Source organism: Barbus barbus (genome assembly GCF_936440315.1).
Source record: "Barbus barbus genome assembly, chromosome: 8".
Classification (NCBI taxonomy): domain Eukaryota; kingdom Metazoa; phylum Chordata; class Actinopteri; order Cypriniformes; family Cyprinidae; genus Barbus; species Barbus barbus.
Genome location: NC_136736.1, coordinates 28,279,674 through 28,303,595, shown reverse-complemented (window position 1 = coordinate 28,303,595; position 23,922 = coordinate 28,279,674). Strand labels below are relative to the sequence as shown.

The 23,922-nt window shown below is 36.7% G+C and overlaps 1 protein-coding gene across 1 annotated transcript in view; it reads right to left on the bottom strand.

The window, feature by feature from the left end:
• The window catches only part of LOC306874038 (dystrophin-like), a 111,365-nt gene that overhangs the window by 60,054 nt on the left and 27,389 nt on the right, over nt 1-23,922 (bottom strand). The window contains exons 22-46 of the mRNA XM_079423751.1: nt 22,383-22,595; nt 20,661-20,774; nt 19,909-20,064; nt 19,537-19,707; nt 18,007-18,189; nt 17,569-17,703; nt 16,111-16,263; nt 15,851-16,012; nt 15,506-15,616; nt 14,236-14,409; nt 13,821-13,976; nt 11,136-11,306; nt 10,036-10,215; nt 9,064-9,186; nt 6,725-6,895; nt 6,418-6,534; nt 5,989-6,123; nt 4,775-4,927; nt 4,377-4,547; nt 3,142-3,252; nt 2,801-2,946; nt 2,173-2,296; nt 1,490-1,665; nt 1,179-1,326; nt 873-1,004 (exon numbers count right to left, since the gene is read on the bottom strand). Of these exons, the coding sequence (XP_079279877.1) occupies nt 873-1,004; nt 1,179-1,326; nt 1,490-1,665; nt 2,173-2,296; nt 2,801-2,946; nt 3,142-3,252; nt 4,377-4,547; nt 4,775-4,927; nt 5,989-6,123; nt 6,418-6,534; nt 6,725-6,895; nt 9,064-9,186; nt 10,036-10,215; nt 11,136-11,306; nt 13,821-13,976; nt 14,236-14,409; nt 15,506-15,616; nt 15,851-16,012; nt 16,111-16,263; nt 17,569-17,703; nt 18,007-18,189; nt 19,537-19,707; nt 19,909-20,064; nt 20,661-20,774; nt 22,383-22,595 (3,786 nt within the window). The remainder of the gene's footprint in view (nt 1-872; nt 1,005-1,178; nt 1,327-1,489; nt 1,666-2,172; nt 2,297-2,800; nt 2,947-3,141; nt 3,253-4,376; nt 4,548-4,774; nt 4,928-5,988; nt 6,124-6,417; nt 6,535-6,724; nt 6,896-9,063; nt 9,187-10,035; nt 10,216-11,135; nt 11,307-13,820; nt 13,977-14,235; nt 14,410-15,505; nt 15,617-15,850; nt 16,013-16,110; nt 16,264-17,568; nt 17,704-18,006; nt 18,190-19,536; nt 19,708-19,908; nt 20,065-20,660; nt 20,775-22,382; nt 22,596-23,922) is intronic.

Genomic DNA, 23,922 nt, shown 5'->3' with positions numbered 1-23,922 from the left:
AATCAAAAGAGATATTGAAATATTAAAAATATCAGTGTAAAAATGAAGAGAAATAAAAATAAATATTATTTTTCGTAAAGAACAGAAAGCTTATTTTTCACTTTTTGCATTATTTTCATGAAATTTTAATTTTTTATTAAAAAAAAGGAGGAGGGGGGGGGGGGGGGTCATTTGAACCCAAACAATATTTGGAAGTCACTAAAGTCACATTTTAAAATATATGAATTTCACTGTCTTAACAACATAACTTCTTTAACAAAATATCAAAAAAGGTTAAAAGTATCATATAATTACACTGTAAAAACACTGTAACAAGATTTTTCGCAGAAAAATTTCACTGTGTGTTACTTGCTGTTTTTGTAATTAATTGTAAAATTTACTAGCAATTTCCGAGTGGATTATTTTTTCAGTGTAGTCACACTAAAATGTATTAATTTCACTATACCAACAAAATAGTACAAAAACATTTATGAAGTATATAACATATTTGTAAAAATGCATTTAAATTATGCTAAAATAAAAAATATATACAGTATCAATGCTTTACAGTAGCCTGAGGATAATTAACAAGAATCACTAGTTTTGAGGAATTAATGAGAATTTAGGGGGAAATATGCTTAAAAGTCACTTAAATCATGTAAGAATGCAAATAAAAAAAATTAAAATCTATTATGGGGAAAATGCAACATGTTTTCTTGAGATGAAATTGAATGTATTAGGGGTACGCTATTATGCATCTACAATTACTTGAATCCGACTATTCAATGATAATGCCCTCATTAGGCTGTAATCACGCCAAGGTCACAAAATCATTGAATTTAATGGGCTAGAAAGATCAAACAGTAGAGAAGGAAAGAAACAATTTAGATTACCTTGGCCCATCGCATGTTGATAACCTTTAGATGTTTCTCCTGAGGTTTGACTTTATCAGCTGGGAGAGATGAGCCTTTGCTGTTGATCTGATGAAGCGCTTGCTTCCTGCTCGGCAGTTCCACCATCCGGGCCTGAAGATTTACACACACACACACACACACACACACACATTAATTATCTGCTCGTCTTTGTGACTCATTTTTGGTGATTTGCCTCATGGGAGAATTAGAATTTTAATATGGAGCTAAAAGCTAAGTTTTTTTTTTTCCCCATGTATGGTATCTTTTTAAGCAAGTGATTTTTACCTTCACTTTTTCTAATGTTGCACTAAGCTGTTCCTTGTGACCTGCTTCCACAGGAAGTGCAACCACAGCCTCTGCATCATCCAGCCAGGACTGAAACTCCCCCATGTCTTCATTTAACTCGGCAAGAACAATTTTTGCCCCTGCAGACCTAAAACACATAGCAGCCATATTTATGCATTCCTTCAAAATAAGGACAAAAGAGGGCAATTACGTAGATGTTTGCTGCTCAAATTGAATTATGCTAAGATATTCAAACGTGTGCAGCTCTCTCACAAGCTGCCTGCATTAATGTGTCCTGAATTTTTACTAACCTTCTCTTGATCTCAGTGAGCTGGTTGGACACTTTGGCCCAGCGGGAGTTGATAGAGGCGAGCTGCTGTTTAATGCGGTCCCTGTCGTCCTTACTGCACTGTGGAGTCAGATCCGTCCCAAGAGCATTGAGCCCCTTCACTGCTGCTTCCTGTTTCTCCAAGCCCCGCTGGAGCTCCTGGGAAAGTAGAATGTTGCAGTATGGATGCTCTGAAAACTAATCTAACATGACTTACTGCCTAAAAAAAATCTGGTAACACTTTCCATGAAAGCTTTATATAATGCTTTATTACTAATAATAGTTATTAGAAATAATCCACCCAAATATGAAAATTCTGTGATTATTATTTTTTCACCCTCATATTGTTTCAAACCTGTACGACTTTCTTTGTTTTGTGGAACATAAAAGATGATATTTTGAAGAATATTGGTAACCAAACTGTTACCATTAGATGAATAAAAAATAGAAGTCAATGGGAACCAAGACTGTTTGGTTATCAACATTCTTCAAAATATCTTCTTTTGATTTCTGCCTAAGAAAGAAATGCATACATGTTTGGTAAAACATGAGGGTGCATAAATCATGACAGAATGTTCATTTCTTAATATATTATACAGAATGCAATTTTGTCATTTATTATATTTAAATAATAAGATTGTAGCCACAGATTAAATTTATGATTACCTTGAGGTGGTCTCTATTATTTATGGGGTCTTGTTCATACTTCACTATCGTCCTCTCAGCATCTGTGAGCCAATTGTCAAGTGTTTTATGCTCCTCACTGAATTTCTTGGATTTTTCAAGGCATCTGGACAGCAACACAAGTAGACAAACAGAACATTTTGAGTCAAAGAGTAAAGAGAGAGAATGTAGCGAACATAATCAACATTCTTATTTAAAATGTAAAATTTATTGGAATCAAAAGTTAATGTGAACATTAATTATAAAGCATTCAAAAACATTTTTGTGGCTTACTAATTGACAGCTCATTTAGAATAACTCCTTTACTTATGACTACAAGATTGCATAGATTTTCTGAGGCATTATAAATACTTAATCTGTTAGCAAATGTTTCAAATTCAACTTCAAAATGTTGCCTTTGCAACAGAAGTTAAAGTACTTAAATTACTAAAACTGAAATAAAAGCTTAATATAAACATGACAAGGACATAACAAATTACTAAAATTTTAACTAAAATGAAAATGTAAAAATAAAAGCTAATTTAAAATATTAATAAATGCTATAAAAAGATATAAATAATACTAAACTAATACTATAACGTTTCAACAGTGTAATGTCATTCATCCTTACGTGAGTCGGTCACGATAGAGCTTTTTAAGGTTTTCCCAGTTGGTTCTGAGCAGCTGGACCAGTAAACTCTCCTCCGGATAAGAGGCACCTCTTCCCAGAGCTTCCGTCACTGGACTCTCCAGTTTATCCAGATTAACTTTAACCTCCTAAATCACATGCAACACAACTAATTAAAGCATTTATATTAGTTTTACTGCTGTTTCAATGGTGGGCGTAAAACAAATTATGTTTGAGTACAGCTCATGAGCAAATCTATAATAGATTGAGTCAGCTCTTGGATACAAAAATGCATTGACTAATAAAAATCATTTGTAGAAATGAGACATGGTTTATGATATAACCTTAAGGCACTTCTCTTGTTGGGGAACGTTGATGAATGCTGCAGACCAGCGCTCAGGAGAGTTCAGCAGAGCTTCGTTTTCAGCGATACACTGCAGCAAAAACTGCAGATCCTGAACATACAAGGATGGACAACAAATGAGTCTCATTCAATTTTACTTGGAAAAAAAAAAAAAAAAAATAGATTACTGTTCAATGAAGAGCAATAAACAGATGGAAAAAATGAATGCTCAGGAAAAACAAAAAAACACTTCATAAGATGCAGCACATTACAGTGATTTTAACAGGAAAATGTTCACAAATACTTTAGTATTTAAAAAAAAAAATTATGTGACCCTGGACCACAAAACCAGCCATAAGGGTCAGTTTTTTGAAATTGCGATTTATACATCATATGAAAGCTGAATAAATAAGCTTTCCATTGATATATGGTTTGTTAGGATAGGACAATATTTAAATATCTGGAATCTGAGGGTGCAAAAAAATCTAAATATTGAGAAAACCGCCTGTAAAGTTGTCCAAATGAAGTCTTTAGCAATGCATATTACTTATCAAAAATTAAGTTTGGATATATTTACGGTAGTAAATTGACAAAATATCTCCATGGAACATGATCAAGGCATAAAAGAAAAATCAATAATTTGGACTCATACAATGTATTATTGTTGGCTATTGCTACAAATATACCCGTGCGACTTAAGACTAGTTTTGTGGTCCAGGGTCACATATCAAATACGCATTTTCAATATTTACTTTCTTTTTAATACTATTGAAATGTTCAAAATCTTTAAAAAATTATAAATATTAGTGCTGTCAAACGATTAATCGCATCCAAAATAAAAGTTTTTGTTTACATAATATACGTGTGTGTGCTGTGTATATTTATTATGCATATATAAATATATATTATATTATATATTTATAAATGTTTATATATTAAATATATTTATTTATAATATAAATTATATGAATATAAATAGAGACATGTAGATATTTTCTAAATATATACTGTATGTGTGTGTGTATTTATAAATACATAATAAATATACACAGAACGCACACATATATTATGCAAACAAAAACTTCTATTTTGGATGCGATTAATCGTTTGACAGTACATAATATGAAGGTACTGGATGCATTCAATCCATCTGCCTTTTTACTTCTTACTAATTTCACAATAAATTTGTTAAGCCAACATCTATTGACTTTTTTTTACCACCAAGAGCACACTTACACTTTTGTGGCGCACTTGAGTGAAATTAACATCCAGCTCTGCCCAGCGTTTATTGACTGGGAGGAGGCGGGGCTCCACCAGCTTGGCAGCTCCACCCTCTGAAAGCATGCGACCCAGTCCACGCAAGTCCTCCAACTTTGGACGCTGCTGTTCAATCTCAGAACCAACTGCCTGATGGAGAACATTCATCAATTAATTTGGTGCACAGTCTTGAAATACCCTTCAACTTTTTAAGAAGGAAGCAAAGGGACTTAAAAGACACAGTAAGTCCCTTAATACTTTTTTAAAAAACATCCCTGGTGGGAAAAACTTTGAAAAGGCTACTTTGAAGAAGCTAAAATATAAGAATATAAATAATAATTAAGACTGGTAGTGTACACAGAAACTTTCACTCTCACTTTCACTCGGGGCTCCTCGGGGGGATCTGGAAGCTCTGCTAAGGTCTTCTCAATTTTGTTCAGCCACTGCATCATGTCATCTGTTTTCTTACAGAACTGGTACCACTGCGGGGCAAGAGCAAGGGCCTTCTTCTTTCTCAGGGCTCTCAGATTCTATAAATGTAGAATGAATATATTAAGACTCTTTACATATGGTACATTCATACATCAAAAACAATAATAGTAAGTCTATGATTATATAACTCAGCAAAACATGATTTACCCAAGTTAAACATACCAACTCGAGCCCAAACCCTACATTTAAAATGACTGACTGCTGATAGTAACTAACCCCATCCCTGACCTTAGTTTTGACCATGTTTCTAACCTACCACAACCAAAGTGTGACCTTTCTTATTCCAGTTTTGACCTTGTCTCTGACAACAGGAGTTCAACCTAACACTGACCTCACTGGCTGCACAGAATATAAATCTTAAATATAACAAGCAATATTTATATATACACACACACACACACACGTGTATATAAATAAATAAATATATATTTGGGCTTTGTTTTCCCTCCTATTTATATTTCTGTGAAACAGGAAGCCATGGCTGGATAATTTCATGTTCAAAATCTGCCTGGAGTGCTCAAAATTGTGAATATGAATGGGAATATACTTCAGAGATATTTTACTCATAAGAATTTCTAGGGCTGCCAATAATTGTGTCCAACGTGTATTTGAGAAAAACACTTGTTTCATAATGATATTTCCCCCATTTTAAATTCTTATTATCCAATGAAAGGTTAGATTTTAGTGATTTTTTAAAATGAAAAAGGATCAAAAGGATTAACAAAGCAGATTAATTTTCACAGCCTTCTTTGATCATATTTACCAAGGGTGCCAATATTTTTGGCCATGACTACTTGTGATGATATATATATATACACATACACACACACACATTTATTCTTTTTTTTTTGCTTTACAGAACAAACAATAAAAATACTGATGAGTAAATTATTTTTGTAATGTGTAATCAAATTGACTGCTTTTGCATTACCGAAAAAAATGACATAATATGGACAGTTTAGTTAGATGTTTGATGCATTTGTCTGGTTTGTACGTAAAGAAAACATTCAAATTCAGTGATGTGCTATGAGCCTAATATCAAGAGCTTGTAAATGCATTAAATGTGTACTTGACATGTAGCAGCATGCAAAATAATTACCTTCAGAGTGTCATATTTGTCATGAAGAAGATTGTGTTTCTTACTGACAGCCTCTCTTTTCTCCCCGCTAGGAGTTCTCTTGAGGAGATTTTCTCCTTTTAAGAACAGTTCATTTAGGGCATCCTCATCTATGCCCTGTGAATGAAATAGCAGATAAAATTAGCAAATTATGTCAGAAGTGCCATCAAATCTATCTGTCTATCTATCTATTAGACAATTTTCAGCCGTTAAAACCCATAAGCAATGCAATGACGTACTCTGCCAGCATTTGTTACTCATGAACCAGATCCATTCCCTGAAACTCATTATGTTTCTTGTCATGAGATTTTCACGATAAGCTTGGAGGCTGTTTCAGCCTTTCGCTGCCCGTGCGGTTCCAGTGACTGAAATTAATTTTAGCCAAAGAAACAGCTGAGAGTATTTTCTTACCGCATCCTCCAGGAAATCTTCCTCTTTTAGACTTTCACCTAATTTAATCTCCTCGTCCAGCACCTGGAGCCATATATTAGCCTGTCTGTGGTACTCATCTAACTCTTGAGAGGAGGCCTGGAAGAAAATATGATCAAATATATAAAAATCCAATTATATACACAAAAAATATATATTTTAAGTGGGATAATAAGACAATGTCTCTGATAAATTTAAGGATCAACAAAGGAAGAGAAACCATGGCTCTACATCTGTGTTCTATGTATTTGTATACATATATCAGACATACAGCTTTTCATAACACTACCTGTCCCATCAAAATCCTCTTTGCAACAATGTCAAATCGTTGATTGAGTCGTTCTAGCTTCGGTTTCACTTGAGCTTTACAGTGTTCCCCTCTGTTCTTTATAAGGTCCTCTGCCAGAACCCGCACTGCTTCAACTTTCCCCTTCATCTCCTCCAGCTCCATCCGCAAACCCTAGACATTCAAACAATAAGAACACATCAATGTTGTGTGCTACATCTGGTTGGTATATACATAGTTATTTTTTTACATATTAAAACAAACAAACCTTCTGAAACTTCAAAATGCACAAAAACTAAATCTAGTAATATAATTATTTTGGTATTAAGTTGTAGAAGATATATAAAAAGGGGGAAAGGGAAGTGGTGTGTGGCCAAGTATGGTGACCCATACTCGGAATTTGTGCTCTGTATTTAACCCATCCAAGTGTACACACAGTAGTGAACATACACCCGTTGCAGTGGACAGCCAATGCTCCGGCGCCCGGGGAGCAGTTGGGGTTTCGGTGCCTTGCTCAAGGGTCTCACCTCAGTCGTGTTATTGAGGGTGGAGAGAGTGTTGGTTATTTTTTTTTTTTTTTTATTTAACCTTTATTTATCCAGGTAAACTGTTTGAGAACCACTTCTCATTTACAAACATGACCTGGCCAAGAGGCTACAAAAATCAATAAGGACATACTATACAACTGTACATAGTCAAACACATAACACACATAGAACAAGCAATTGAATTAAAAAAGGTAACAGTAAAAAAGAAAAAGAAAAAAGAAAAGGTGCTTAAATAAGTGTGTGTAAATATAGTTCGTAATTGTCAGCAGGAACAAGAGTCAACTATGTAATTTTGGAGGTTTTGTTTAAAGGTGGAAATTGAAATCAGAGATGTAAGTTTCAGTGTGTTTTGTAGTATATTCCAGTCGTGTACTGCTGCAAAGCGGAAGGCATTACGTCCAAAGATAGTAGAAGTAGGAGGGGTACTAAATTTAATCAAATTACTTGATCTTGTATGATAGACGTTATGAGCAGCATGAAGAAGAGATGACAAATAGAGAGGTGTCTTGCCCAGGATTGTTTTATATATGAAGAGAAACCAGTGATGGAGCCGCCGAGTATGAAGGGAGGGCCAACCCACCCGTTTATACAAGTCACAATGATGAGTGTGAAAGGGTACATTAGTGACAAAACGGATGGCTGAATGATAAAGTGTGTCTAGTTTCTTTAGAGCTGTATTTGGTGCCATTCTATAGATAATATCACCATAGTCCAAAATTGGCAGTACTGTCATCTTAACGAGGGTGCATTTGGTAGCATGAGTAAAGGAAGCTTTATTGCGGAAAAGAAAAGCTAGTCTAGCTTTGACTTTTGTTTGAAGGTTAATGATGTGTGTGATGAATGACAAAGATGAATCCAACCATATACCTAGATATTTATATTTTTTGACATACTCCAGAGCCATACCGTTCATGCAGGTGATTATAAGTGGAGTCTCGGTAACTGGTTTTCGGCTAAAAAGGATACATTTAGTCTTACTGGTGTTAATTTGAAGGTGGAGATTATCAAAAAACTGCTCTATAGAGGTGAAGCTGAGTTTAAGACTGGAAGCCGCAGAATTGGGAGAGGAACCAACTGAATAAAGAATGGTATCATCTGCATAAAGATGTATCCTAGAGGTGCCAGCAGCTTTGGCTATGTCATTGACATAAATAGAAAAAAGGGTTGGGCCCAGGATGGAGCCTTGAGGCACTCCTTTAGAGATATTAAGTGGCTCTGACATAATATTTTCCACCTTCAATTGCTGGACACGGTTGGTAAGATAATTGGCAAACCAAACACAGCTAGAAGAGGACAGACCAATACTGGAAAGCTTATGTAAAAGGATCCTATGGTCTACAGAGTCAAAGGCCTTGGCGAGGTTATTCACTCCCCCACCTACCATCCCTGCCGGACCTGAGACTTGAACCCACGACCTTCAGGTTACAAGTCAGGTTATATATATATATATATATATATATATATATATATATATATATATATATATATATATATATATATATATATATATATATATGTAAATGATAATCAATAAAACTACAAAACTTTTTTTTTTTTTTTGTCTGTCTGTTTTGTTCTTCCTAATGGCCTAATCTAGAGTTTTATTTGCTGCAAATTGCTTCCAATTAATGAGCCATCAAAACATTATTGTCATAGAAGAGATGGATAACGGTTTATTTAATTTGATGGAAAAGTATGGCTGCATAAAACAATCTCTAGTCCTCAGTAATGGAGAACAGTTTGTTGTCAAGTTAAACAGCTCTTTGTGAGTGTGTGTTATGTGCTAGAGAAGACCTTTATAACGTGCTCAACACAGCCCTGGCTGCCCATCTGGTCCAGCGTTTCTTCAGCACGATCCATCCAGGTGTTGATCTGAGAAGTGTTCTGCTCAAGTGTTTTCATTTGACTCTGATAATCCTGGATGACAGATGAAGAGTTATGTTTACATTTGGCTGGTTAGCACAAAGGAAATTTGTAGCGCAAGGAAATTTCATGTCACATTAAAGAAATAGTTCACCCAGAAAATGAACATTCTGTCATTATTTACTCACTGTTGTGTTGTTCCAAATCTGTATGACTTTCTTTCTGATGCTGAACACAAAAAAACAACATTTGAAGATCGTCTTCCATGCCATTTTAAATAATAACTATAGTGAAATATAGTGGAAGGTCGCATGGGGCACTTTCATAATTCAATAATGGAAGCTTTTGCGTCCTTTTTTGACAAATTTCATTTTATGACTTCAGAAGACTGATCTTTTTTTGTTTATTTGTTTACAATACTCTTATGTCCATTATGAAGCATCAAAAAGTCTCTCTTCAACAGCATGGAAAAGAGTGAAAAGTTAAATCCTTTTGCATAACATGATAGAAAGTAAGTCATACAGGCTCAGAATTTTCAAGTTTGGGTGAAATATTTCTTTAATCATTTCATTATACCTTAGAGGCCAAGCCTTATCTCTTGACATATTGTCCCTCAGATATTTATAGTTATTTACAAAGTAGAGCAAGATAAATATAGTCAAAGAGATAAAAGATGAGAAAAATGATGGAGGAAACAGCAAGAAGTAGAAAGGTAATAAAGAAGAGCGGGAGATAAATGTGCTTAACAGTTTCATAACATTATTGCCGCCTCCAGAAATCGCTGTCTGGATTTAAAGGAACAATATGGAGATGTGAAATTGAAAGGAAATGAATTTAGCCTTGTAGGGCATATTTAGAATAAGAAATATTTTGCCTAGAATGAAATGATGAATTGTTGCTCACCAGCAGGAGTTTTAGCCACTGCTCGCTCCGCGACGTCACCGCGATCCAGTTGCAGTTGAGCAGACTGACCTTGTCATCAATCAGGTTCTCCTGGCTTCGAAGTAAACCCTTCAGGGTCTCTGCCAACTCCCTCACCAGTTTCAGCTGTGGCTTATGACGCTCAGTGTCCTCCTGCGTCGCCTGGGTGGGAAAGATGATGATTTAATAGGTTGTTTTTGATCTTTTCTTGTCAAAAATTAACACCTACTTTCTTTGAAACAAAACAGCATTGCTCATAAACTAATAATTCACCATTTTATATTACATTTACATTTAGTAATTTAGCAGACGCTTTCATCCAAAGCGACTTGCATAAGAGGACAATGGAAGCAATCAAAATCAACAAAAAAGAGCAGAGAAGTTTTTTTTTTATTATATAATAAATAAAAAGAAAACAGATAGAATAGAAAAAGAATAGAGCAAGCTAGTGTTAGAGTTTTTTGCTTTTGTTAATTATATAATAAATAAAAAGAAAACAAACAAATGGACTGCAAAAAGATTAGAAAGGCTAGTGTTAGTATTTTTTTTTTTAAAGAATAGAATTAGAATAGAGAGTGCTAGAGTTAGAGGGTCAAATAAAGATGGAAGAGATATGTTTTTAGCCAATTCTTGAAGATGGCTAGGACTCAGCTGCTCGGACTGAGTTGTGCAGGTCATTCCACCAGGAGGGAACATTTAATTTAAAAGTCTGTGAAAGTGATTTTGTGCCTCTTTGGGATGGCACAATAAAGCAACGTTCACTTGCAGAATGCAAGCTTCTAGAGGGCACATAAGTCTGAAGTAATGAATTTAGGTAAAGGGGTGCAGAGCCAGTGGTGGTTTTGTAGACAAACATTAATGCCTTGAATTTTATGCGAGCACCTATTGGTAGCCAGTGCAAATTTGAAAAGGAATAGTTCACCAAGAATACAACTACTGAAAGGCATTTTAGGTGTGGAAAAACATGGAGGTGAGTAAATGATAACAGAACTGTAATTTTTTTTGCAAGAACTATTCCTAATGACTAGCAAACTGTTTCAGATATAAACAATGCTGCTGAAACCAGTTGAGTATTCATTTACCTTTGCCCAAGCCAACTCTGCATCCAAATCGCTTGGCATGCCTTCCACTGAAGAGCGGCGTGTCAGTTCCTCATCAGTAGTTGCCAACCATTCTGTCAGACTGTTTAGCTCCTTTCTAAACTTCCTTAATAACTTTAAAAGCTTCTCCAGTTCCTGCTTTCCTTCTGTTACCTGCACACAGACAGATGTTTTGTAAATCAGCCAACAAGTGTTCAACATCAATGGAAATGCCAATCCTATTTCAAAGATAGTTACTAAAATATATAGTGTTCAAAAGTTTGGGTACTGTGTATACTGTAAAAACAATATTATTACAATTTAAAATAACTGTTGATGAATAGAAAGTTTAAAAGAACAGCATTTATTTGAAATAAAAATTCTAAATGTTTTTACTGCTACTTTTCATGTTACTGTTACTGCTACTGTTACTGCTGTTACGGCTACAGCAGCAGAAGACCACACCGGGTGCCGCTCCTGTCAGCTAAGAACAGGAAACGGAGGCTACAATTCGCACAGGCTCACCAAAATTGGACAATAGAAGATTGAAAAAACATTGCCTGGTCTGATGAGTCTCGATTTCTGCTGCAATATTCAGATGGTAGGGTCAGAATTTGGCATAAAGAACATGAAAGCATGGCTCCATCCTGCCTTGTCTCAACTGTTCAGGCTGGTGGTAGTGGTGTAATGGTTTGGGGGATATTTTCTTGGCACACTTTGGGCCCCTTATGGCGATTTTCCACTGCGTGGTACGACTCGGCTTGGTTCAGAACGGCACGATACGGCTCAGTTCGGCTCGGGTTGCATTTCCAGTTTATGCAGTTTAGTACCGCTTTAGAGTGGGCGGGATTAGTCACGTGTCGTTATAGTTGCGCTACTGCCGTGACTCCTGAAAAACATTTTAATTTTGCGTCGCTCCATTAAGCTCTCGTTGGATCTGTTCCTCGTTTATCACGAGAGGATCATCTGTACTTCCTCAACAGACAACGAAACAGCCATTTATGGTTGTTAAAAAAGGTGCGCTCATTCAAAACAGTTGCGTTCGATCCTTCGCTGGCTGTTCTGATTTAAATCTAGCGGGTCTGTTGTGTCTTGTGCTGCAAGTTCAATGACGTAGGCAGTGACGATTCTCTCGGGCCAATCAGTGATCAGCAGAGTTTACACGTCACGTTTTGGTAACGGTACGGCTCGCTTGGAACCTCGGCCGAGGTGGTACTAAAAAAAGTACCAGGTACTAGGTACTGTACCCAGTGGAAAACCCCCCAAAAGTGTGCCGTACTGAACTGCACCGTGCCGTACTATGCAGTGGAAAAGCGCCAATAGTACCAATTGAGCATCGTTTAAACGCCACGGCCTACCTGAGCATTGTTGCTGACCATGTCCATCCCTTTATGACTACAGTGTACCCATCTTCTGATGGCTACTTCCAGCAGGCTAATGCACCATGTCAAAAAGCTCAAATCATCTCAGACTGGTTTCTTGAACATGACAATGAGTTCACTTTACTCAAATGGCCTCCACAGTCACCAGATCTCAATCCAAAAGAGCACCTTTGGGATGTGGTGGAACGCGAGATTCGCATCATGGAAGTGCAGCTGACAAATCTGCAGCAACTGCGTGATGCTATCATGTCAATATGGACCAAAATCTTTGAGGAATGTTTCTAACACCTTGTTGAATCTATGCCACGAAGAATTCAGGCAGTTCTGAAGGCAAAAGGGGGTCCAACCCAGTACTAGCAAGGTGTACCTAACAAAGTGGCCAGTGAGTGTATATATCTATGGAGCATACTATGCTGCATTCACGTGCTATCCGAATTATCATAAATACGAGTTTCCTAGTCGGAAATTGGCCATATAAGGCCTCTCTAAGGCCGTTCATGTCCAATTTCCGATTAGGAAGCTCGTATTTACGATAATTCCGATAGCATGTGAATGCAGCATAAACTTCAGCCGCAAAACTGGCTAACTATTACATTATTAGGAAAGGCAATTTGCAAAGATTCATAAAAACCCTTATACTCACTTCTTCTGTAGATAAAGCTGGATCACGAATGATTCGGACGAACATAGATGCATTTAGGCAGATCAGGATTGGCGCATTCCCTTCAAAACGAAAGTAACGTTAATCCTCTGCCTCTTCAGTGGCTCAGATGTCGGGAGTAAATGACGACTGCTATATTCATTATTACATCCAACAACTAAATGCCTCAATCGCTTAAAAGGAGACATCTTGTCTTTCCCTGCACCGGAGGTGGACAGCTCTCAGCTCGCTCAGGGCGGGTCTAAGGTAAGACGGTCTTGTCAATCAACTATCGTGGGACCGGCCTATACAGAACTATGTCATTCTGACAGGAATCTCAGAACAGCCTGAATTGAGAAAGGGGATTTTAAAATAGGAATTAAAAAAAAAAAAACACTGGGTGGATTTTTATTATTATAGGATGGATGTGTACACACACTTCCAACACACATTTATGTTCAAACAAATTGAAAAGTGAATTTTGCATCCAATGACCCTTTAATGCATCCTTGCTGAATAAAAGTATTAATTTCTTTAAAAAAAAACTCTTACTGACCCCAAACTTTTGAATGGTAGTGTGAATAATCTGCCAATAACAATACACAATGAGTAGCTGTATCAAACTAGAACTGCACACGTCTTACATACAGCCTTGCATTCCCTTACTTGTGAACCCAAATCATTGTATGTGAGTTTGAGGGCCGTAAGCCTGTCGTCCAGGTCTTTGGGTTGCTCGGTCTGCTGCTTCTGCACAATCTGTCTTCCCGTCTTTATCACCGTCTCCACCTCCATTTTCACCTCACTCAGATTCTTATAGAACTTCTACATGGGGAAATAGAGAATGTGATTAAACTCAGTGTGATATTGCTGCCTGACAAGAACCAAATAGCAACATATGATTAAACAAAAACTACAATTAAACAGTTAGAAATTAGACAAATTAAAACTTTAACAAAACACAGAGCAAATATCATACCGTATGAAGTAATCAGTTCAATCTCCGCAACTATTCATGCATTAACAATTGATGCATTTATAAAAAAATAGGTTAAAGGCTATTAAAACACCAAGCATTACCCACCATGCACTGCTCCAACTGTGACTGTACCACCTCCTGCTCCACACTCCGAATACTCAGCACTCCCAGCTTCCCTTTCACCTCCTCTAACGCTCGCTCACATTCCCTCAACCGTTGATCAAAGTTAGCCGGCTTTTGGAAAAGCCGGAACTTGCCTTTAACTAGCAATAGTTTATCCTAAACAGACACAAAAAAACAGGCATTTATTAACAGGTATTTGATTACTTGTTTATTATTTGATGAATGTATTTAAACAGGAAGTACGGTGGCCCAGTAGTGCACGACACAACGAAATCTCCACAACACAATGCATAGAACAAATTTTGTTGTGTTGTGCTAATTTCAGTGTGTTGCGGCTTGTTTTTGTTGTGTTGCGGCTTGCTTCCGTTGTGTTGAGCTAATGTTGTTGTGTTGTGGCTTGTTTCCGTTGTGTTGCAGCTTGTTTCCATTGTGTTGCGCAAATTTTGTCGTGTTGTGGCTTGTTCCGTTGTGTTGTGCTAATTTTGTTGTGTTGCGGCTTGTTTCCGTTGTGTTGCGGCTTGTTTCCGTTGTGTTGTGCTAATTTTGTTGTGTTGCGCAAATTTTGTTGTGTTGTGGCTTGTTTCCGTTGTGTTGTGCTAATTTTGTTGTGTTGTGGCTTGTTTCCATGGTGTTGTGCTAATTTTGTAGTGTTGTGGCTTGTTTCCATGGTGTTGTGCTAATTTTGTAGTGTTGTGGCTTGTTTCCATGGTGTTGTGCTAATTTTGTAGTGTTGCGGCTTGTTTCCATGGTGTTGTGCTAATTTTGTTGTGTTGCGCAAATTTTGTTGTGTTGTGGCTTGTTTCCGTTGTGTTGTGCTAATTTTGTTGTGTTGTGGCTTGTTTCCATGGTGTTGTGCTAATTTTGTTGTGTTGTGCTAATTTTGTTGTGTTGCGGCTTGTTTCCATTGTGTTGTGCTAATTTTGTTGTGTTGTGGCTTGTTTCCGTTGTGTTGTGCTAATTTTGTTGTGTTGTGGCTTGTTTCCATGGTGTTGTGCTAATTTTGTTGTGTTGCGGCTTGTTTCCATGGTGTTGTGTTAATTTTGTTGTGTTGTGGCTTGTTTCCATGGTGTTGTGCTAATTTTGTTGTGTTGCGGCTTGTTTCCGTTGTGTTGTGCTAATTACAGAGTTTGCGCTTGTTTCCGTCATTGTGTTGTGGCTTGTTTCCGTTGTTTGTGGAGATTTTGTTGTGCTGTGCACTACTGGGCCACCGTAAGGAAGGATCTAGTAAAAATTACTATATGTTAACTCTTACATATGTTGCATCAATCTCTCCAATCACTTTCTCTGACGCGTCAACCTCGACAGCCTTTTTCTTCATGTCATCAAGAGTCACCTCATGACCATTCAACTCAGTCTGAATTTTCTGTTTAATGAGATAATAATAATGCAATAATAATTATCTTTAAATAATAAAGTAAATAACTAAAAATAAATCAAAGATGTTAAGTGTACATAAAAAAATATATAAATAAAAATATATATAAAATAAATAAAAATCCCTGAGACCCGGTTTTGAAGAAACCCGCTAAATAAAATAAAATAATAAAAAAATAAAATAATGTTTATTTGGCCCATATATATGAGATGATATGAATACCTGTGCCTCCTGAGGTATCTGTACAGCATCTATGCCATCTGCTATGTAAGCAGTCAAATGTCGGTCAGTGGCGTTTAGAGAGTCCTGAATGAGGCGCAGGGTTTTGTCGTTCTTGTGGGCCCACTGCAAGCTCTTCTCCAGCTGCTGTCGCCTTTGTAGAGCCTGTTTTTGATATCAGAATGCAGAAGAGAATCAAAACATGAGAAAATCCAATGAATATACTTAAGAGTTTCAGCTGCAGCAATACAACAAGTTCCTACCCTTTGCATTAGTTCATCCCAGCGTGTGTTGTAGTCCTCCACTTTTTTGTGTATGAGCTCATCAAGGACTCTGCCATCCATAAGGGTCTGGGCTAATTCACGAATCTGGTTGCGGTTATATTCAGGATGCTCTCTAATCATGGTGTCTAAAGACTGGAAGAGAATGGGAAACCACTTTAATACCTATGATTTAGATGTCATTTGAAAACATAAAACTTAATAAAAGATGCTTTCCATGGTGATGGTGCAAGACTGAATTTATTTTCTATTTTATCATGATAAGTGCACGTATTTGCTCATAGGAAAGAAAAATCACAAATAAGATCTATTTAATCTCTCACATTTTCTCCTAGGCAACAAACTGAGTTTGTTCTGGTAGCATTCCTCATTTTTAAAGAAGTTTTGGATAAAAGGGCCTGCTAAGTCAATAAATGTTTTGCTAAAGTCTCCTAATTCTCAGTCTTGTAAAATGTGTGTAACCTCTAGAGCAGGGGTTTCTCAAAGTTTTTTGTCAGTTGAACCACTTAGATGTAAAATATTTACTCGAAATACCCGCAAAGAAGTTAATAGTTCAATAATTTAACAACACATTCACATATTTGTGGTTCTCTGATGTCACATCACACGCTAGTAAACAAATGAAATATTTAATTTTTAGGAAGCGTTTCATTTTTATTATTATTATTTATTTTTGGTAATTATATACAGGGCTGCACAGCAAAAAAATAAAATAAAATTTGAACTGTAATTTGCAAAATATCTGTGATTTTGAACATTATTGTTATTCCGTGTTTTTTTTTTTTGTTTGTTTGTTTTTTTTAATTGTAATTTTCCATTTATATTATAATTTTCAAACATTTTCTTTTTGACAACTCAAACCCCTGATTGGAAAACACTGCTTCTGAAACTGCTACAGTTTCAGAAGAGATCATCAATAATAATCTGAGAAACGTCTGAGACAAAGTGGAAACTCCAATAAGAATGGCAGTTATGTCAGTATCCTGCAATATGAAAGAGTAACCTCTAAACAATAAAATGTTCCTCTGGGAAAGAGTGACCTTTCCAAGTCAAACTCTTACCTAAAATAAAAACTGTGTCATCATTTACTCATGCTCATGTCATTCCAAATCTGTCTGCTCTTATTTTTCCAGTAGAACGCAAAAATAAATGTATTTATACAGCTCTTTTAACATCAACAGGCCATGGTGACCACAGGCTGTCAAGCTATAAAAAGAAGGAACAGAGCATACGACTCGTACACAATATTTATTTCTAAAACCACATAATATCCTTACCTGAAAACCAGACCAAAACTATTCTTTTAAAACAACCTATATTTAACCTTCCTTTAAAACAAATTAAAGTAACCTATTTTTTATATGACTGGCTTTCAAGAGGCTTCCTCTTTTGGTAAACATAACATCTTTGAAGTTCATCTCAAAAAATTTTAGCACTCACAGTCAAAGCTTCTTCTATTTCCTCTACACCTCCTTGAAGGCTTTCGGTTTCATCAAGTTTCTTCTCCAGTAGGTCCATCCAGGCATTCTCCAACTCCAAATAAGACAGCAGCTCACACCAACATGCCCACACCTCCTACAACAGCCAACAGAAATTGGCATGTGGTCAGTCAAACATATCACATTGGGCCTGGGTCCTGAGAATTTGATCAAAGGTTAGAAGAACCACATTAGTGGTTGGAACTGAAAGAGCCTGGCGCTAGCAACATCAAAATCGTGGATTTGATTCCCAGGGAACACACACACACTGATAAAGTGTAAATCTAAGGACTTTAAGTTGCTTTGGATGAAAGCGTCTGCCAAATGAATAAATGTCAATGAACGAGACACTATCTGACTCCTGAGCACAACCCCATCACTGGCACAATATCAAGCTCACCTCTAAAGTCTTGCATTTTCCATCCAACCGGCTGCACAGTCGCTGGTAGTTAGAAGTCAAAACATCCAGTTCTGCCTTTAGGGCATCATGGGCCACAGGAGGAGCCTTTGAAATGAAATTGGTGACTTTATCTGTCAGTAGCTTCACCTTTGTTTCCTTTTGATGGACTTCCTCTTGAGCCCGCTGAGTGGGAGAGACGAGATTACGTGAGCATTCAGATGTTTTCACCAAGGTTAGTGAACATCAGGATTCTCTTAAGCCTCTGCTTGCAAAGTTAAGCTAAGTTTGGCACTGGGACAGAGAGAATACAAGATCCCCGCTGTTGACTGTTGAACTTGGGAAGTTAAACAAAAATGTGCCCCATTTACTTCATAAAAAGCACAAGGCAACAGGATCACATAGAGGTGAAAAGCTTCTGTACATCGAGACGGAACCTGTTAGGAAATTAATATATTTCAGTTGTCTAGGTGTCAGTATTCTGCTCTCATGACAAGTGCCTGGGGAGATTCTCAGACACTTTGTTCTCAGTACAACATGTTCGTTTTTCTTTTCTTTAAAGTTTGGTGTCTCAGGACTTTCACTGAATGGGGTACAAATTGGTGTCCCCTGACTGTTGTTAAAAGCAACGAAGACACAAATCCCATGTTCTCAAGTGAGATTAGATGTGTTAGATAAGCTATTATCGAACATAAAACTAACACAGCATGAAAATTAGTCAAATAATGTCTCCATCTTGAAATGTGGATTTTGGCTTGTTCCACCTCAATGGTCCGGTTCTTTTTGAGGTATCCAACATTAGAAATGTCATAATTTTGACACAATTGATATTCAATTCTTTGTAGAAATAAAATATTTTGATACATTTAATTATTGATAGTTGGTCATTCCAGAAATATTTAGCCGTGTCCTACGTTTTGCATGCAACCCTGTAACCACATGATTATATATATATAACATTAGTATTTATTTAATGCTTAGGTAGAAAGAAAGTAACTAAATTACAAAAACTAGCATATAAAATTGTAAAGATGTCCCACATTTTGGTTGCAGGGCTGCAAAATGTGTAAATTTCCAATACAAAAATAAAATGCAAAAAACTAAATTCTTTATTCAAGTTTTAACCTTTGCTTTTTAGCGCCTCAAGATACACCCACAGAAAAGAAACATCATCAATATGATCTCAACTCTGTTTTCAAAAACAGCAACATGAATAAATGAAGAACAAATTGAGACATTTAACTAAATATCACATTAAAGTTATTTACCTATTTAATAATGTCTCAGATTATGTTAGGCTGAATGATTTTTGTATGTTTTAACCAAATTCTTTCAAGATCAAATTATCTAAGGCTAAGCTATGATATACAAATTATGTCTTTAATTAATAATTTTAGCTCTATACTCTTACTATATGTCTACAATTCGTTTTAATTTTCCAGAGAAACATCTGAGATGCTATAATTAAGAGATGCCAATGACAACTCCATTAAATTTTCTTCCTCTGAAGAAACATGTTTAAAAGGAACAAACCTTCAGTTCCTCCACCGCCTTATGAAGCTCCTCAGGTGTCTTGTACTGGAAGTCTCGTTCCAGATACTCTTCCTCTGCCTGAGTGATCCACTCCTGCATTTCCTGCATCTCCTTCCTCAAACTTACCGTCATGTCCAGCCCTCCTTTCAGGGCTGATTTCTTTGCATATGCCTGAGGACCAACAAAAACACATTTTTGTTTTAATGACTTCCTGAAAACTGTAGAAAAGTGCTCTAATAACATCAAAGTTTGACTTGGATATCGCCTAGGTGTGAAAATGGTATGCGTGGGCTTTTAAAGATCACTAAATTGTACCTCACCTCGTAATTAATTAGTATAATGCACCGCAAGACCGTGTGGTCCATTAATTACCTGTTTGCAAATGAGCTCCCACTGAGCATTGAGCTCATCAAGCATCTTCTGCATTTTGATGGCAAACGGTGTCTCAGCTTCCCTCTTCAAGGCCAGTCCCACCTCATTGATGCCGTTCAGACTTGGTTGGACGGTGTGGATGTCGTTCACCAGAGCCTGGCAAATCAAAGGAGAATGTTTGAAATAGATGGTCTTGGCCATCCTGAAAACCAGGTCATGACAATGCATTGACCCAATTCTACTAGATAGAAGCGAATCTATTGCCATTATTGCAGCTAATTTACCATGGGGTACGGAAATGCTGAGATACTATTTGAAAAATGTAATTTCGTGTTAAGCTACAGTTTTCATGACTAGTAATATGAAAAATCATTTCCTGTCATTGCCTGAAAAGAGAAGGCAGGGTCTTTACTGAGTCAGGTCCCAATGGGTTTATGGCTTATTCATCCACCGCTGCGGCTATATTAGCAGGTCTCGCAACATATTTTTGCAGATTTCATCTTAATGAGAAACAGCTCTTCCTCTTCCAGACCAATGCTTTAATTTAGGCTACGCTTCGCCTCTGCATAAAAAAGCACTCTCTTCTGAATTTTAATTTATGGGCCATGCTTGTGAAACACAATGGTGAGTTTCTGGATCACGGTTGTTATTTTAGCACATCTTTCTCTAGGTCAGTATAGCATCAAGAGCTCTATTCTAGTTTGATCCACAAACTTAGTTTTTATTGCTAAATAAATAAAGACTGTCCTCACCGTGCACTGTTCCAACTGTTTCTCCAAAGCCTCTGCATCTCCCAGAGCTGGCCATTCCTCATTCAGGAAAACATCCACTTCTGCCATCCACTTCTGTAGAGTCTTTGTGTCATTCTACCATGGGATAGATATATAAATAATGGGTTATCTGAAGATGCAGTCATACTTTCTGCTGCAGCAACCCATAGAAATTTAACAAAAATGTAACTAAAAATAACTAACAATAGTATATGTGGTGTTTTTGGTAAACATGTTTTATACTAAGTGTATTAAAGGCAGGGTATGTAATTTTTCAAAAACGCTTTAGAAAACTGAGTCGGGGCCGAGTACCAAAACAAACTTGTAGCCAATCAGCAGTAAGGGGTGTGTCTACTCATGATGTGGAGGAGAGAGCGACGTTCATTGAACAGCCAAGTCGAGCGACAGAAAGATAGAGATGGCGGATTAAAAAAAAGAAGAGGAAAACGTCTGCAGAACGATAAGGCAAAGAAGTAGGACCCGTGTAAATATCGGATCAGTTTTCCAGTGCTGGAGAGAACTCAAGGTTGCTTTGGTTCTTCTCGATAGGTGAGTGACACCATGTCTCCACCGGACACGGCGCGCCGCTACAGCTAAAGGCTGCCTACACTGAACGCGATAAAGCGACCATTGAAAATCATTTGAAATTTGTGTCAGCACGTCATAAATAGAATGCCCAGTGTTCTGTCAGGGATTTGACGATTTGTCGTGTCGAACCGCGCAGCATCCAGTGTAGACAGCATCACTGATTATAATGACTATAGTATTTTGTTGCACCGCTCACGTCCGGTGTAGACACGGTGTAGCATTGATTTTGCTTTGTTTCACAGAACTAATCGTTGCCTGGGTTGCGTAGGCTACGTATGTGTGGGGCGGAGCTATCAAAATAGGGACGAGACCCTTTTGGGGTCGGGGCGTGTTTGTTTTGGTGATTTCAAATATCAACATTGGCTTCCAGAAATTGCTTACCCCACCTTTAAGTGAGGCAATCGATCCTTTTGTAGTTTTATGCACTTTTGTATTTAAAAAAAAAAATTCATTTCATTTGTGAATGAGACAGAACAGTGAACAATGAAATACTCACTGTTTCAAAATCAAAACTATGTATGTGTTAACATGATTTTAGTGAAAAAATTACTTCGTAACCTTTCCTGTGTAAAGTTACAGTATAACCAAGTTTACAAGTTTGTTGCCACAATTTTTAAATGACCTTAAAAGTAATGAGAACAACTTTACAGCTCAAATAATACACATTTTATCAAAAGAATGAATGTGAAGTGTTATATAAAATTGCAAGCTTCATATTTAAAAGTCTCAATCACTTGCAATGTAAGTGCCCCAGTGTAACCTTGATTTTTGCTCTTTTTAAAGAGAACAAGTGACAAGTTATTACAAGTGACAAATGCTGTTGACTGAGCTTAATTTCTACTGAATCGAGAATCGTCACCTGAGATATAAAACAGCAACCTTTTTAAGCAATAAATTTCTCTTCTCGGAAGAATGTAGTTCAAAATCTTATAAGCTCTCTGGGTAGGCAGCTGACTAGGTGTTGAGACACAGCCAACATCTTCAGGTGCCTGCATTCCAGTACATTTTACTTGGAAAGCACCCAGCGTGGTGTAGGTGAAGTGTGTCTGCTTCAGAGAAACTAGAGCCAGTGTAATTTGAGGAAAAGCCTCATCAGCATATTGTTTCAGCACGTGCCTGGAACTGCTGTAATTTGTTCATGTGATCCTGCAGCTTCTGGATGTTCTCCTCCAGCTGCTCAGACACACGCCTCCAGCGCACCATCACGTTGTCCAGCTCGGTCCGGTACTTCTGACAGATCTCTGGAGGCGCTTTCTGGAACACCTGCTCAGCCATTTTATTGAGGTCATCCACGTCACCCTGATGCTCCTTCTGTGCTGCTTGAATTGACTGAAAAATAGTTTGGCTCTCATTCAATGTACATAAAAAGAAATAGTAAATTAAAAAAAGTACATTTAGCAAAAATACTTGTTCCTCATGATCTACCATAGTAAATGTAGCATTTTGGTAAACATGTTAATAATAACTAATAATCATATTATGTGGTACAATCTACTTCAAATCTCCTAGAAACCAAACCAACCAACTAGAAACCAAAGTAACATTGATTTCTGTTGATTTATATTTATTTAATTCATACTAAATATTACCATAAATGTTTAAGTGTGTAATTGTTTGAATTTACTTTCTCAAATGCCAGATTAATGTTCATATCACACTTGGAATCTTGTACAATTTAATAATGCTTTCAGCCCCATTTAATACATTCACTATCATAATAAACACATTTTAAAACGAATGGAATGGTTTGAATTAATTTTACATAATTCTGAAGATTTTATTTAAAAATCAGAACACAAACTGCAAATAAAGTCAGTAGATTCTGTCTTTAGTGTCTGGATAGAAGTATACTATTTGTATGTGTAAACACTACTACACAAATATTTGGGGTCTTTAATATTTGTAATTTTTTTTTTTTTTATGTTCACAAAATATGCATTTATTTAATCAAAAATACAGTAAAAGTAGTAATACTGTAAAATAGTATTACAATTTCAAATAACTGGTTAAATAGAATTATTGTCCCCCAAAAGAAAGAACCGACTCTGAACAGCGTAAATTAGTCATTAGCAATTTAAATCCCACTTCTGTGACAGCTACAAGTCACGTGGTAACACAATTGCACAATACCCGTCTATGTTTTACATTGGCCGGCTGTGAACAACTTGACCCACCCTCAAACACGTCATTTTATTGATAACTACTTCACTACGAGTTCATTGCGGGATTCACAAAAAGCTTGCTCTTGAAAAATGGCTCACTGAATCTCAACCTGTAAGTATGATAAATAATAGATGTTTATATTTTCTATCGAGCATTCAAAATACAGAAATATGGCAATGGGCATATCATTTCTGTACTCGTTAGACCAATCACAACAGACTGGGCCATCTGACCAATCAGAGCAGAGTAGGCTCACAAAAAGGAGGGTTTTATATTACATGCATATTTTGAGAAAAGGAAAGCAAGGTTTGACCTTGCATGCATGTAAGCCTATTGTACGAGACTCCCAAAACAATATTATGCACCTTAAAAATGGCATAATAGGGGCACTTTAATATATTTTAAATAGTACTGTCAAACGAATAATCACAATTAATCGCATCCAAAATAAAAGTTTTTGTTTACATAATATGTGTGTGTACTGTGTATATTT